Source organism: Centropristis striata, chromosome 20 (genome assembly GCF_030273125.1).
Source record: "Centropristis striata isolate RG_2023a ecotype Rhode Island chromosome 20, C.striata_1.0, whole genome shotgun sequence".
Classification (NCBI taxonomy): domain Eukaryota; kingdom Metazoa; phylum Chordata; class Actinopteri; order Perciformes; family Serranidae; genus Centropristis; species Centropristis striata.
Window position 1 is genome coordinate 10,535,196 of NC_081536.1, and position 15,408 is coordinate 10,550,603.

The 15,408-nt window shown below is 38.0% G+C and overlaps 1 protein-coding gene across 1 annotated transcript in view; it reads left to right on the forward strand.

Annotated features, from left to right (window-relative positions):
• Positions 1–15,408, forward strand: part of lmbrd1 (LMBR1 domain containing 1) — a 56,113-nt gene that overhangs the window by 26,068 nt on the left and 14,637 nt on the right. The window contains exons 8-14 of the mRNA XM_059359167.1: positions 7,211–7,336; positions 8,349–8,501; positions 11,069–11,133; positions 11,267–11,369; positions 13,247–13,351; positions 13,452–13,601; positions 14,600–14,681. Coding sequence (XP_059215150.1) covers positions 7,211–7,336; positions 8,349–8,501; positions 11,069–11,133; positions 11,267–11,369; positions 13,247–13,351; positions 13,452–13,601; positions 14,600–14,681 — 784 coding nt within the window. The remainder of the gene's footprint in view (positions 1–7,210; positions 7,337–8,348; positions 8,502–11,068; positions 11,134–11,266; positions 11,370–13,246; positions 13,352–13,451; positions 13,602–14,599; positions 14,682–15,408) is intronic.

Sequence of the window (15,408 nt, forward strand, 5' to 3'; positions counted from 1 at the left end):
AATCAGGCCTTTGGGCGACAGCAGCATCTGCCCCTCCCTCTTTTATTCTCACAGACACAAACGCAGAAGCTGTTTTCATTCTCATCCTTTCATCTACTTCATTTCCTCTCTTCTCTATCTTCACATGGCAAAAAACTCTTCTGGGTGGCAACCTACCCATATTTGCAAAGAGCTGTGTGATTTATCATTCTTTACCATGTGTTACTGTTAAGCCTGATTAACTTAATGGAATCTAAGTGACAGGTTCCATAAGCAGCGGAAATGTTGTCCATGACTCCTCTGCTAATTTATCACTACTCTTTGTGCAGAACTAGCCATCTACCCTTAATGCAAACAACTCTGTGATGTAAACAGTATATAACACTGCAGCCGGGTGCACTTAAAATTAATACAAAGTGAAGCAAGTCATAGCTTTTACTGCTTTTTTTGGGGGGCCTTTTTATGACACTTTCCCGTGTGCACACACATTTATATTCAACAGAACATCCTGTATAAGCAAATATTGTCTTGTGGTTTGACAGGACATTCACTACTAATGATATATTTAGACCAGTGTGGGAACTACTGTATAGCATGACTTTCACTTCTTTTTTGAGTGATTGTTGTTGCAGAGAAACATGCCTACTTGCTTTACGTCAGCACAGCCGATATATTTAATCAGTTAATGACCACATGAAACCTGCACAAACATCACAGTATGACACAATACGACACACACAGCAGACCTATGCCATTTATATTCAAGAGTTTAGTGTAAATAAGACAAGGATATGTCAGAAAGCCTAAAAACACACAAATGTATGTGCATTTAATTTAATAAAAAAACAGAGCACGGCAGGCCGCCCACAAGGGATCGAGTCCTCATAAACAACACTTAAAGGTACCGATCATGTGATGATCACAAGTCATGTCTTCAGGGAAGCTTATGTCTTATTAAGTGGAGCCAAGCTTCTCCTGCCCACCCGGTAGTTTACACCCCATTTAGGGCTGTGCTGAAGGTGTTTTAGTGACAATTCTTTAACTACAAAAAATGTCAACAAAAAAAAGAAGCTCAGCCTTATGTTATTTAAGTTCGCATACATTTAATTGTTTCAGTGTATATTAATAACATACTGTGGGAGGAATCATCATTACTCTAATGTCAACTATTTGATTTCTGTATTTTCATCTCTGCACGGTTAACTAGGAAATAAATATGGAATGAAAGTGAAATTGAGGTACAAAGACATATTTAATTATGTGAATATATCATATAATAATGATTGAACATTGGGCTTTTACTCTGCATTTATCAGTAAAATGTTTCAGGTGTACTACATATTATTACATGTATTACAGAACTTATCGTTATTTTGGTGGATATTGCAGGTCCTAATCCTGCGTCTTTAATGTCAGTTGGTTTGAGCTACCCTTTTGTGTAAAGTACACATTTAAGAAAAATCAGTGAGGTAATTTCAAACAGTTATGTACTGTAGCTTTGCATTGGATTGAAGATGAAAGCCGTCGTCACTTTTATCTCAAGCACTTTTTAATGCTGAGGGTTTTATTCAATAATGCAAATCTATAATTTCTTTCTCATTACCTGGAATGTTTGCACATGCATATTCCTTCTATATTATCTCCCACTCTGTTTGATTGTACCCAGCAGTGATGACATGAGAGCGATCAGGCAGATCTCGAAGCTCATGCATCATGTGAAGTCCTTTGACTTCATTTAAAAGCTAGGCTAGCATATTGACTTATGACTCTCATGGCTCTGTCTCCTGTGGAACTCCCTTTCTCTTGCTCTTAAATTGCCAGCCATAAGATGCTGACGCTGAGCTAAAGTTGGGAAGATTAATGTCTGTTGATCTAATCACAGGCCCTGAGATTGACCTGGGAAGATGGGGTCTCTGAGTGAATCAGAGGGGTGTCACCAATACTTACTTTAGGATTCTCTGATCCTTTGAAGCTTGTTTGATTTCAGAATTGTATATTTAAATTAGATTTTTATCAGTTATATTTATTTACCGCTTTTTAATTAAATTTGAAATTTGAAAACTCTGTAATTGGATTTTAAATAAAACATGATTTGTGTAGTCTGAAGTTTTTCATTTTTTATAACACAAGCAAAATACTATCAACTATTAGGAAAGAACTACATAAAATAAACATGTTCAGGACAGGTTTTTCTTTCTATTAGCTAAAAATCCCCAGATAATGATACATAATAAAGCAGAAGATACGGATCTAGGCTTAGCAAGCATATCATAATATCTGAGGTTTTTTTTAAAGATCTGTATTGGGGCCAACCTGACCAGAATCAGATCCTTTCCTAACTGCAGTCTATTGTGTTTTATCCACCTCAGCCTTCTCTAGTGTGAGACTTTTCGAGTAAAAATGTGTGAAAATAAAAAAAATATGAAGGTGCACCATTGAGTGTCTTCAAATTTCCACACTTAAGTTGGCAAAATACATGATACAGATAGCAAATGTACAAAAAGTTTGTAAAAAAAAAGAAAAAGCTTTTTTTTACTGGTAAAAATGGCGAAAGTTGCTGGCAGCAGATCATATCAGCTTTCATTAATTAATGTCCTCTGTGAGTAACTTGAAAACAGGCCAAAAGTAAACTTGTCTGCTGTCAGGTTTAAGTGCTCTCTGCAGCCACTGTCTGTACGGCAAATACCCAATATTAAAGGGCTTAGATCGATTCATTAAAGATTCATAAACACAAGTGCATTAGGGTGAAACTGATGCACCCTGACGCATCCTTTTTTGACGTGTTTTTCTTTCCATTTAATCAAACATTAGCATGTGAAATGACTTTGTGATTAGGACGCCGCTGATTGTAACGGCCCTTTAACCTCTCAGAAGGCAGACTGCAATTACTGTAATTAAAGAAGAGGGGATAGGTCAAACTTTCTTACTTTTGTTAGAAACCCAAAGAGCACTCTAAAGGTTGAAGGCGCCCTGTCAAATATGGCAGGACTTTTCAGAACTGGGCTGTTAGTTGGATTGCTTTTTGTAGAAAATTGATTAAAATTGCAGCATGTTCAAAAGATCTTTATAAATGTACCATTCACACAGAACCTCAGGCAAAAATATCTACCTTAAAGCAGTATTTAGAATTCTACTAAGCCCATAGGCAAATCATTTTAAGCATGAAAAGTAATATTGAGGGGGTCAACACAGGGCAAGCGATTAACCGGCTAAAACGGTGTGCTGCTCTGTTCATCGGCAACGGTCAAATCAAAATTATTTTAAATAGCCTAAATTATAAGCAATCGTCTGGAAACTTTAAATCAGCAAATGAAAATCTGCGAGATCCAGCAGCCCTCAGACAAATTTTAAAGCTAAGCTTTGTTACATGTCTGCTGGAAACAAAAGTTGGATGCTCAGCATCACAACAGTGGTACAGTGATAAAGCTCACCTGCATTTAAAAACTCTTAACCCATCAGAAGTAAGAACCTTCCCAAAGCCTATTTCCCATTATACTGGTTGTATCATCTAGTCACAGTCGGTAAATGTCTGATATATGGATGTTAACAACAGGACAAAAGAACGGTCAGACATTAATGATCAAGGCTTATATGTAGAATATAGGATAATATGTATATTTTATGTCATGCACATTAAAGTAGTGCCCCAAAGTGAACAGCCTAGTAAAGGCCTGCATCGCTGTGTTCCTTTTTCTGATATGCCCAAACTAAATATTTAAAAATATTTAAATAATACTTAAATATTTAAATACAAGTGTGGCACCATAGAGTGGCCCCTTGATCTTACCACTTTGTCAGTCCTGACCTCCATATAATTAAAGTCAAGGCCTTCAGTATAAAGGAAGCAGCCCATGTACTCCTGAATGTAAAGATTAATAAAATTCCTGACCAATCCTGTTTCTTTTGATTTTGAAAAATATCACTCAGGGGGTGCTCTTGAATATAATCTATCTGGATAGTTTCCTTTTTAAAACAAAACCCATTTTCTTCAGTTTGACAAAACTTAATCATCAATCATTGTCATGCAGAAAAATTAACATAAAAGACACAAAAATTAGCAGCAAACCAATTTACAAAACCTGGCCCTAGCATATTATTAGAAACAGCTGATGTCTGAGGAACGAGGATATTAGAAAATGCCATAATGCCAAACTGCCGATCAACTCTTGAACCATAAGAGCATCCATCTCTGTGGATGGACTTCTAAAATCATAGTTTACTGCTGTAGAGAAAGGCCCCCTCTCAGCTTGTGACTGCTAGAACAGGGTGCTAGGTCAAACAACAGGAAGCTTTTAACGAGCAAGAAGTCATACATTGAGTCCCTCAACATTGTTGGTGATCCCAAAAACTCTCCAATTTTGGCATCTGTTCCTGTCGTGTTCTGCCTCAGACTTTGTCTAAAAACATGGCAACATGCAGTCAATATTTTGGAGAGGAGTTCCAATCTCTGTGTGACAAGAACAAAATTAATCTATAATTCACCCTGAAGCACTCGTTGAACTGTTTCTCATTTCCAAATGATTTAAAGAGTTTATGCAGGAGGAGGATGGTTTCCAGTGCTACAATTTCAATGCATTTTGAGATGACTGAGATCTTACACGCAAGTGTCACCACTGATTAACTAGCATGTAGAACAAGTGACCAGACAGAGCTGAGTGGTGGCATGCAATGTTTGGTGAATCTTCCCTCAAATGTGAATATATAAATATCTCAGAACCCATCAGCTATTGTTCTGATGACGATTCAGCCTCGGGGGGCAACGGCCAATATTTCTGGCTTTGCTGCGTAGCCAGCGGATATGTGGATAATGGATATGCAGGCCAAGGCTTCCTCTTCCATGGGCCCGTCATTGTTAACAGTCTGCTTAGCAATTTGTGAATGGAGTTAGAGTTGACAGACGCCGTCTACGACTGGATTGTTTCTCTACATATGACTACAGACAATCAGTCAGACAATAGCTGATGGGTTCCGAAATTGTATTACAGCTAATGCATTCAGCATCTTGCTCTCCGCACTGTTTACCTGCATGCAACCAAAGCCCACTCAAGCATTATTGGTCAATACTGCTCAGACAAATAATGGAAACCAGAATGTTTTTGATACCAAAATCTTGTCCTTTTGTCTACTGATCCTGCAATAGTATGCAAATATCTTTTCAGATAAATTATAAATGTATCAATAAGCAGAAAATGCACTGGAGGAAGCAGAGCGTAAGCTGTCTTTTTACATTGCGAGCTCAATGTAAAACTTATATTTAACAATAAGCAACAATTTGTTCCACATCCTAAAAAAATATTAAATTTGGCAGGGGCAATGCTCTCTTTAATTTTAAATGAGCCAATATGATCGTCAATCTGTACATCTTGCAGACTTTTTAATCTGGATGAAAGGAAAATATGGGAGATAAGTTGTAAAAATGAAATTGAAAAAAAAATCATAGCCTTATTCAGAATTTCTGAGCGGACGAGGCAAGATTTCATGACCTTTATGACCTCCAATTTCCCTCTCATTTCAAGTTTGTGGAGCTTCCTGTTTAATGCTCAAACCAGCTAAATTGTCTTATTAATCATTTGGCATTAGGGAAACCAGCATGTGTAGCACTACTGCCAAATTTGAAGGATTTTTGGATGTGTGTATGTGTTCATGTATATAGCTTATATCTAAAAGCCAACTGAGTAGTTCAAGTGAGTCGTTCTAATTAGCTACGTTATACTGGAATTACCTCTTTATCAAAAGGTATTGAGAATGTAGAGGGTGTCTCCTCTCCCTTCTCCCTCCTCCTTCCTCCCTCCTCCCTTTTGGCTCCGCCATCACAAGTAGAAAGAGCAACAAAGAGGAGGCTTGTGCAGGAGACCTACGTCCATCTAATTCTCCCTCTTCCCACTCAGCAGTCACATGACTCTCTCTGAATGATTTCAGCCAGTAACTCCCCTCTCAACCAACACACTCCCATCCACACTGCTCCAAGCTATTTCTGGTAATTATTGACCACAGTGGGGTTTAAAATAACTTTAATGAGCAAGCATGATTATGGGTGAACTAAAAATGTACACTCCAGCAGAGGGACACCTGTGTTTTTTTCCCCTTTTTATATTTCTCCCATGAAGTTGCACATTTGAGGGAAAGGGAAATGTTTCTCTTGGGATCTGGGACAGGTTTTCCTTTTATGAGTGTGTTTGATATTCGGGACATGCTCCGGCCTTAAGAGCTCCATGATTCATTGCAGGAGGCGACATTCGCCCGTAGCAGAGATCCACAGCAGAGACTAATAATAGTCTTGCCTGACTTAGTATCCCATGCGACTCTCTTAATGCTACCTAACACTCAGAAACTAGTAAAAGTTGTTTCAGAAAAATATAGGCTTTGACGTTTCCCCACTTGAAAAATAGAATAAAGTGTGCAGAGTCTTTTGACTGGGCTGAAAGTGTCTTTGCACAGAAGGCCCCTTTGTTTTATTATGAACCAATAAAATGGCACTTCTCCAAGTTGGTTAAAGCGTGACAGCACAGGGAGAGCAAGAAAGCACCGGCCTGTTGCTGTTATTTTCATTTGTATTGATTGGACTGTTTCCCGGTAATAGAGATGTCCCTCATTTTTAATTAAAGTTCAGATGTCCCTTCAAGAGATTGAAACCCACTGATAGCTGAAAAAGTCCTTTGAGTTTCTATGCTCCCTCCCTGCCTCTCTTTCCTGCCACTGCATGTATGTGCATGTCTGGCTATCATTGTCAAATAGAGATGAAAAGTTGATGTATATTCATTTCAATCCATGTCATTCAACTTTGACGACACCTTGATGCCCCATCCTTTAACCCAGATATTTCTCTCTAAAACTCAACTTATAAAAAATGTATCAAATCCTGGGTAGAGGATAGTGCTGTCACATGGGGGCACTGTTAAGCTGTAAATTGCATCACAGTGATATAAGGCAGTGATATCCACACAAAATGGTTGCAGCAAATTCACCAATAAACCTCAGCACAATTATAGATTCCACCATTTTAATCTCTTTTCCTCTACCAAAAATGACATAGCCTGGGAGGCCAGGAAGTATATGATATGCTGTGTGTGTTTGTTTCTTACACACATTTGAGTGTTACCATCTTCCACATTGTGATGGGTTTGTCATCCAGCAGGCGTGTGTATGTGTGGGTGGTAGCACGTTCCATATGTGCCATCCCACTCTGACAATAATGTTTGATTATAATGGTAGTTTTGCACTTGTCTTCCAGGCATACGGTATGTCTGTGCTGCCTTTGAATCTGATAAAAGGCACACGGAGTGTGGTGTATGAACGCCTGGAGAACACAGAGGACATTGATGATGTTGAGCATCAGATAGAAAAGCTGAAATCCAAGGTTGGTCTCACCAAAGCACTGGCACTATGCGTACTGCAATACGTGACACAAACACATCATGCTTATTATCAAGTCTTTTATAACTGCATTAAATAGCACCTAGAAGTTTGAAAGAAATAGATCATTAACACATTATTTAATAGCAAATATTTTAATTAAAATATTAGAACATTTGCTGTTTATGTTTTTTACACTGTGTAAAATGGGTTTGTAATCATGCATTCATTGAAAGGTACATATGCATAGCCCCCAGCTGATCAGTCCCTCCCCCTTATCTTTCTGCTGTGCACCGCTGTCTTTGCATGTAGTTATTTATGGATGGTTAGCGTTGTCCTTATCATCTAACCTCTCAAATGCAGGCAACACAAACAGAGATACACAATTACAGACATCTATTAGTTGCTGTTAGTTGCCAGTGGCAACGTGAAGTTGAACACTAAAGACCAATGCATTTGTCATTGCACCTCTTAATATTTTAGCAGTTATTGCTTTATTAACGACCACATGAATAAAGTAGGAAGAATTTGCTTCAATAGTTCACTGTCAGTAGTCTAAATGCTTTTTTACTTGTGAAATAATGTATTATCAAAGATGGAAGGTAGGCAAATAGCAGAGGTAATTCTACCTGAATCTTTAGATCACAATTGTGTTAATGTGTCATTTATCTAGCCATTGCAATAATAATCAAATCCAAAGAGAATGTGAAATATGGTTTTAAAAGTTAATTTTGTTGACATATACACGGTCGCCCATAAAGTTGGAATAATTTTGCTTTGAGACACAATCCTCTGTTAATTGTGGTTTCAATTTCATTGTGATATGTTTGAAAGAGATTGATAAATAAAGTTTTGTGAAGATATACACTTTATCTGTCAATAGTAAATCACATTGTCACAATCATTTCATGGAAAGAGGTAATAAATATTTCTTTTTGTATTATGAGCAACCTTGTATTTTTGACAGTCACTGGTCAGGTCATGTCATGTTGGTTCTCTGTTGGTCTTCTCCCCAGTGTCAAGACGGACGTCCCCTCTCCTCAAGGGACAGAAACAACCTGCAGGAGCTGGAGGGCAAACTGCAGGTCCTCCAGCGCAGGGGGAGACACCTGGAAATTGCAGAGAGGAACTGCTGCACTAAAGTGGGCAGTGCTCTCAGACCTTTCAAGGTGAGTCTGCATTATGGAATTGGCTCCAAAGATATGTCCGATATGGACTGTATTATACGGAAAGGCAAAATCCTTTCAGTGTGTGATCTTACAAACACCACGATCTAGCATAATGTGTTGTGGGTCTGTTTTCATTATCACTGTTGTTTTAATTGATTTTTAGATGAAAATTCTTTGGCCAAGTATCATGCCTTTGTTCATTTTTGCCAACTTCAACATCTACCTTATCTGTTTCTTTGTGCTCAAGTTCTAATCCGGACTGCTCTAGATTTACTTTTAGTTCTACTTTACACAACTGCATATTTACATGATTCCCATGGGTAGTCTCTTCACCTAATTTACTCTGAAGTCTCTCAGGGAGTCTCACATTTCTCAGGCAGGTTCTCTTGTATCCCCAGGGATAAACCAAGCAACCACAAACTTCTCTTTGATTTTACTTTTTTTGGGGTTGGGCGACCAATACTTGGACCTCATATATGCAATTCTAATATTGTTCCCATATTCAAATTTGCACAAGGGGGCTGGGAAGAGAGATGGCTTATAATGTTGGTTGTTTAAAACTTAAAAAGCAATAATAACTTCCATTGTCCTGTTCCAGGCAAACATCTGGAGATGATACACTGAAAATTGAATGCTTTTGCACACATTACACAGTTTTTATTTTCACAGTTTCCTAGACTATTTAGTGCAGCTTAAACCACCAAGACTGTGGAAAAGGTATGTCTTAGAGACTCATTGGACAAAACCAATTCACACAGTTCCATGAAAAGAAAAAAAAAGAAAAAAGAAAAAAAGAAAAAAAATCCCTCACGGCTGATTTTTTTCAACTAACTGTATCCTTATCCCAAAGCACCTGGTTACCAGGGAGCAACAGCTTTGATCATTAGCATTTTTCTAGTTGGTTTGGCATAACCAGTATTGCATTTTTTATTCCCCCAAAATACTTAATTTGAAATTGAGATAACGCAGAAGCTGTCCTGACCAATATGGCTTAGAATAACAGAACCAGCCTGTTATTAATCTGGTTGAATATATGATCGTGGTGGGTCAGGAAAGAAGTTGTTATTTTCCTAAACATAAGACAGAGCGTACTGATTTTACGGCACTATGGATTTTAACCCTACAGAAAATGACTCACACTAAATGTTAGGGCACATATCTACATTTGGCACATGGATGTGCATTGCATTTACATAATAGCATCCCCTTTTTGTCTGTTCATACACAACATAGCAATGGCAATGCACAGTCAAAGTAGTTTTTATCTGTTTTTATCACATTTCTTTGTTGAGGAAAGGACCAGTTCCAGCCTCATTCTCCTAGTTCACATTTTACTTTCCCACTGCTTTTCATTTTCCAGTATTTTACTGCACTGCAGGCATGCACAAACATTTTAAACCAGTGTCTGTAATAGTTTGTCGTTAACCAAGGGGGTTGCTGGCTAATGACAGTCCCCAGACTCAAATTTAAACAGTAATGAGTTGGGAGATTTATTTACTGTATACTCAGGCTATGGTGTAGAGTGATAAGCCAAATGATTGTGATTTCTCCAGAGCAGTTACACCACTGTTTCTCAAACACATGCTGTCCTGTATGTATCAACGGTGGTGGTGGGCGAAAATGACTTAGTGAACATGCAGAATATGTACAGCTAAAAATAGCTTGGAACTCACAAATCATTTACTATGTTTTGATGGGATTGTAATAAGCTATGCCACCTTTTCAGTGAAGATATGAATAAAGCTCAAATTTTTTCATGATAAAAAACTTTTTTCCCCCCACATATTATAACTTTCTTCTTTGTATTTGAGATTTTAATAACCAAAGTTATTTCTTCTTTTGGCTTCTGTTTGTTTGGATTAAAAGATAAAGACAGTTTAATCAGTACATTTTAATGACTGTATTTTTTCCTGTCTGGCCACCTCACTTGTTAAGTTGTTTTTATCAAGGCACTATCAACAATAGAGACAAAAAGCGTGTTGATTGTCACTTTCTTGATTGTAATTGATGCTTTGCTACAATCCTTGAGAACTTGCATCAGGGAATATCTGGTGAAAGCTCATTTGTTTAAATGATTACATTTTATAACGTGAATTCTTTTTAGACATTGCTCTACGTATCAACGGAACATAATATATTTTAATTGTACTATATATTTTTATGTGTTCATCTGCCTTTTTCATCACTATGGCTGGTACAAGATGTTGTATATTTTAGCTCTGAAGGCCCCCTGAAGGCGAGCAGTTGATGGGGTTTATTGCCTTTTTGGCTGCCACCCACCTTGTGCCTCCCTGGTTGCAACCTCCCTACTCTGTCTGGGCTGTGCCATTGCTTCCCCCTGTCACCTCAGGCATCAGTGCCAAACTGTGGTTGGGCAGCCATATGGTCTCTCCTTGACAAAAGACATGACTGAAAGGTTATATTTGCTGACCCTGTAGATGACTTTGTAAACATACCTTTTCCTAAATCAGGAATAAGTCATGAGGGTCACGATGAGTGCAAACCCCTCCTTAAATTGTGTGGGCGTATTTTAATGTATTGCATTTATTTATTTACTGTTTTTGCAGATAATTCTGGGTATTTTCTTCATCCTGGTTGCACTGCTCTTCACCGTTGCCCTGTTCATCTCAAAGTAAGTCATGATATGTGCTGCGACTTTAAATCTTTAAATCAGGCTGTGTGATAAAAATTGGACAGTGTAATTATATCCTCAAACTAGAATAATTAATGCATCGTGTTATATATACGTTTTTTGTGTGTTTCAGCTTGGATAAAGCTCTCCACTCGGCTGGCATCAGCTCTGGGTTCATAATCTTTGGCACCAACCTAACCAATCCCCTGAATGAACTTCTATTAGCCTTGCAACCCGTGAGTATCCTCTCATCCCTCATGTCGAAAAGATGATTATCTCCAATTAGGATTTGCTTAAAGCGATATTTTCTTGTTTCCATCATCATTAACCTAAATTAAGCATAATTTAAATTGTTTAAAACTTGAGTCTATGCGCTTCAGTATCCTGCAGGTGAACTTTGAAATAACAAAACCGCAACTACCAAAGCAGCGTCGACAAAATGAGTCTTATAACCTTTAACTTCAATCAGCAGTAACTTTTATAGTCTGATAGGCATTACTTATATTTTACCACAGACCATAAGATATTCAAATTACAAACCGGGAAATTAAAGCCACGCGAATGACACTCACAAGTGCAATTTGCATTCTGCAGTAACTTCAAAATAATTCAATGTTTAAAAGAGAAGGGCTGAGAGAAGCAGGCTGAATAGGGAGCAAAATGTTGAATGATGAGGATAAAGGACAGTAGCTACAGTAGAACATAGTAGTACAAAACATAGTTAATGGCTTTGTAAACTACAAAACGTCAATACATCAACTAAAAGCCGCATTATAAAGCAGTGTAACACAACACCCCTGCCTGCTGCCTCTGTAATAATTAGTATATGCTGTGCTCTAAACCACCAGGCTCTCTGTAGCATACCCAATTAAATGGTGTTTTTTCAACTTAATTGATAGGTTTCGGAAGAATTAATGTATGACTGTTTTTTTTAAATTAATGTAAAACCACTGCATGCTCTTCAGGATTCTCTTATATTGTGCATTTACTCAAGTTCCATTTTCTGCTTTTCTCTGTAAACCACATTTGGAAAAGCAGGAAATAAAAGGTGTTAAAGTTCACTATATAATGACTGCTCGGCTATAAATAAGGTACAAAATAAACTTGGCCATTATTATTTTGTATGTCATTAACAGCATCTGCATTATGCCCATTAACTCATTATACAAATAAATTGTACTGAAATGAATGTTTTACTTCATGAACAACCTTAAAATTTTGAATATCTTTCCATTTTAATGTGATTTTGTCCGTAGTTATGAGCAAGAGGTTGCCAAAAGATGAGCCACTGTTATCTCGAAGCATTCTTATTTTTGTCGAACGATCAATCTCTTGAGAAGGACACAGCATTAGATTGCGACAATTGCTTCTTTCTTCCAGGTCATAGCTGCAGGACAGTGGGCATTCTGTTAATTTTAGTATTCTGCAGCAGAATTTAGAGGAAAACAAATGACTGACAGCTCAGACGATTCAAGAATTACTTCAAAGGTAGTGGAATTGATTAAATGTCTAAAGCCAGTGTTTAGAAGTATGACCTTGATATTTAAAGGCTCTATGTGCAACATTCAGAACTACTAGATGTCGCACCGGAGCGCCAGCATCTCAAACAAATGGCCACGTTGGCCACACACTGATATGCACTTTTTTAATGTAGATTTTCCAAAATAATGTTTTGTCATGTTTATGAAGCTATTGTGGACAGTTGTATGTTCAGTAATGTATGGAGTCATAAAGGGGGAATTATCTGCATTAATCTTCATGATGTGTCTATATTTTTTATATTTCATTAATCGAAATGAACATTACATTCACTGTGCTTTTATGGTTTGACTACATCTGCTAATAATGCATTCACTAATTAATAGAAAAAGGCTAGTAATATAGCTGTTGGTGTTCAACAGTTTTGACAGTGTCTAATTTCACTGCACAATGACCGGCAAGATGTGCTTTAGATTAATTGGGCTAGACCAAGTGGTATTGATGATCGTTGCTCATTAGCAGCTGCAAGCATCCTTGAGAGGGAACCAGGCTGAATGTTTGGCTCTGAAAGCGATGATGTCTTAATATGTTTGCATGTGAGGGATGTAGCTGACCTCTGTCCTTGGTATCACAGGTTTTTCCTCTGGATTACATCCTGATCACAGTCATCACCATGTACTTTGTAATCACATCCATGGCTGGCATTCGCCACATGGGCATCTGGTTCTTCTGGATAAGGGTAAGTAAAGGCCCTACATCTTTGTAACCTCAGCCTTTAGCAAGCATTGCAATATTAACATTCATATAAACAAATTAAACATTTTCTTGTTGTTTTTCAGCTGTACAAAATAAGACCTAAGAGAACTCGCCCCCAGGCTCTTCTGTTCCTCTGTATGATTCTACTCTTGATCGTCCTTCACACCAGCTACATGATCTACAGCCTCGCCCCACAGTACGTCATGTATGGCAGCCAGAAATATCTTGTGCAGGTGAGGAAATATGTCCGTACATTTCTGTGTATTTCTAGGTTTTTAGTCTCACTGATGAGAGCTAGTTCTGAGCACGGGGCTCTAACGACGGCAGTGTCGGTCAGTCAGCGGGTTTAAACCACTTTAGTCCAGCTAGGTGTAGGCAGCATCATGGTCTCTATGGGCGGGTAGCGGGGCTTTCAGACTCTTGTTCTTTCTGAATTCTGTCCGTCTGCATTAGACTATGTGGCTATTACTGTGTGGATCTGTCTACCCTCCGTGTGATCTGATGTAGCTCTGCACTCTCTGTCTCTCTCTCTCTCTCTCTCTCTCTCTCTCTCTCTCTCTCTCTGTGGGTGTGTGCATGTGGTTTAGATGCACCCTTGTATCTGTGCTTTGTCTCAAAAAATCTTTTAAACAACATAATTAAAATAACCCCACAGTGTTTTTTTGCTGAAACATCCTCTTTTTAAATGAGAGAAAAGAACCTTTCTAAAACCAGCTCTGTATGACTCACAGGGTAAACATGGCTCATTCCTCTGCTGCTGTCTATTCACCTACAGTATATGAATGCATTAAGTATTATTTATACCAGCCTTGCATGGACATTGTAACCTGTATGTGGTTGATATTAAATCTACAATATCTTATTGTTTTGTTAAAGAAATACTTAATATGACTGTTAACGGTATTATAATTACATGTTGTTTGGGCTTACTGTAAATTAAAAAAACATTATTGCTCTGTTAGGATCTGAAGTATATCTGTTAAATGAATATATCCACGGTAAAACTCAGGGCAGCATGTTGATCCAACACTTCCAGGTGATTTTTCTGTTATTTTGCTGTTCTATAATTTAGTAAAAGGTGGCTGCTGTTGGGGGTTATTCTAGTATTATAGATTTTTCAGAATTTATGATTTCATGGCTCTTGTCAAGCCACAACTTGTTTGTACCGCATGCAGTAGTTTGTAGTGTTTCTTTGCTAAACAGATACATGCCTTTTGTGTCTTTTGATCAGAGTCAGATGCCCTCAGCAGGTCCTACATCTGGGAATGCTACTTCTGGCACCACGAGGATCTGTGATGCCGATGCGCCTGAGGGTAAGTCTGTCATCTCAGCTAGCACAGTGAGGTAGCACCGGCCCAACAGTGAGATGTTGGAAGAACTTACAACACATCATCAAACATTTATTCCTCACAAGTCAGGTCTATACTAGAAGAAAGGAAGGACAGTGTACAACCCAGCCATTGCGTGTACAACACTGTTCAGTAATCTTTATCACCATTCATTATTCATTAGAGGGAATAATACCAAGGACAAACATTTACTAATGCAGTACGTGCCCTCTTGCTGTCTCCATGCCAACGCTTATTACAGTAAATCAGCCGTGAAAACATAAATGTGTGAATGTACATCATACCAGTGAGCTTTATCACAATAATTTATTCATTTGTTGAATGCCCAAGTAAGGTTCATGTTGGTGGTGAAGCAGATCAAATAAAATCCATGTCTGTCTAGATCCATTTATTTATCTGTATATATATTTATAGATCTATCCGTCTATCTTCATAGGCAGGCATAGAATGTGATAAATATGATTTTAATAGATCTGGGAAAATCAGTTAAACGTATCTATAATTCTCTAAAAAGAAACAAACAAGATCATAAACATGATGTGTACTTGGGTATAGCTGTCATATCTCAGTTTCCACCCCGTGTTCAGCCACTTATACAATAATCAGACAAAGACAAGTATATCTTGAACCTGTAGGGGTGTTAGGACGCTTGTGTTGCATGTTTGTTTTTGTTAGCGGAAGTCTATTAGTG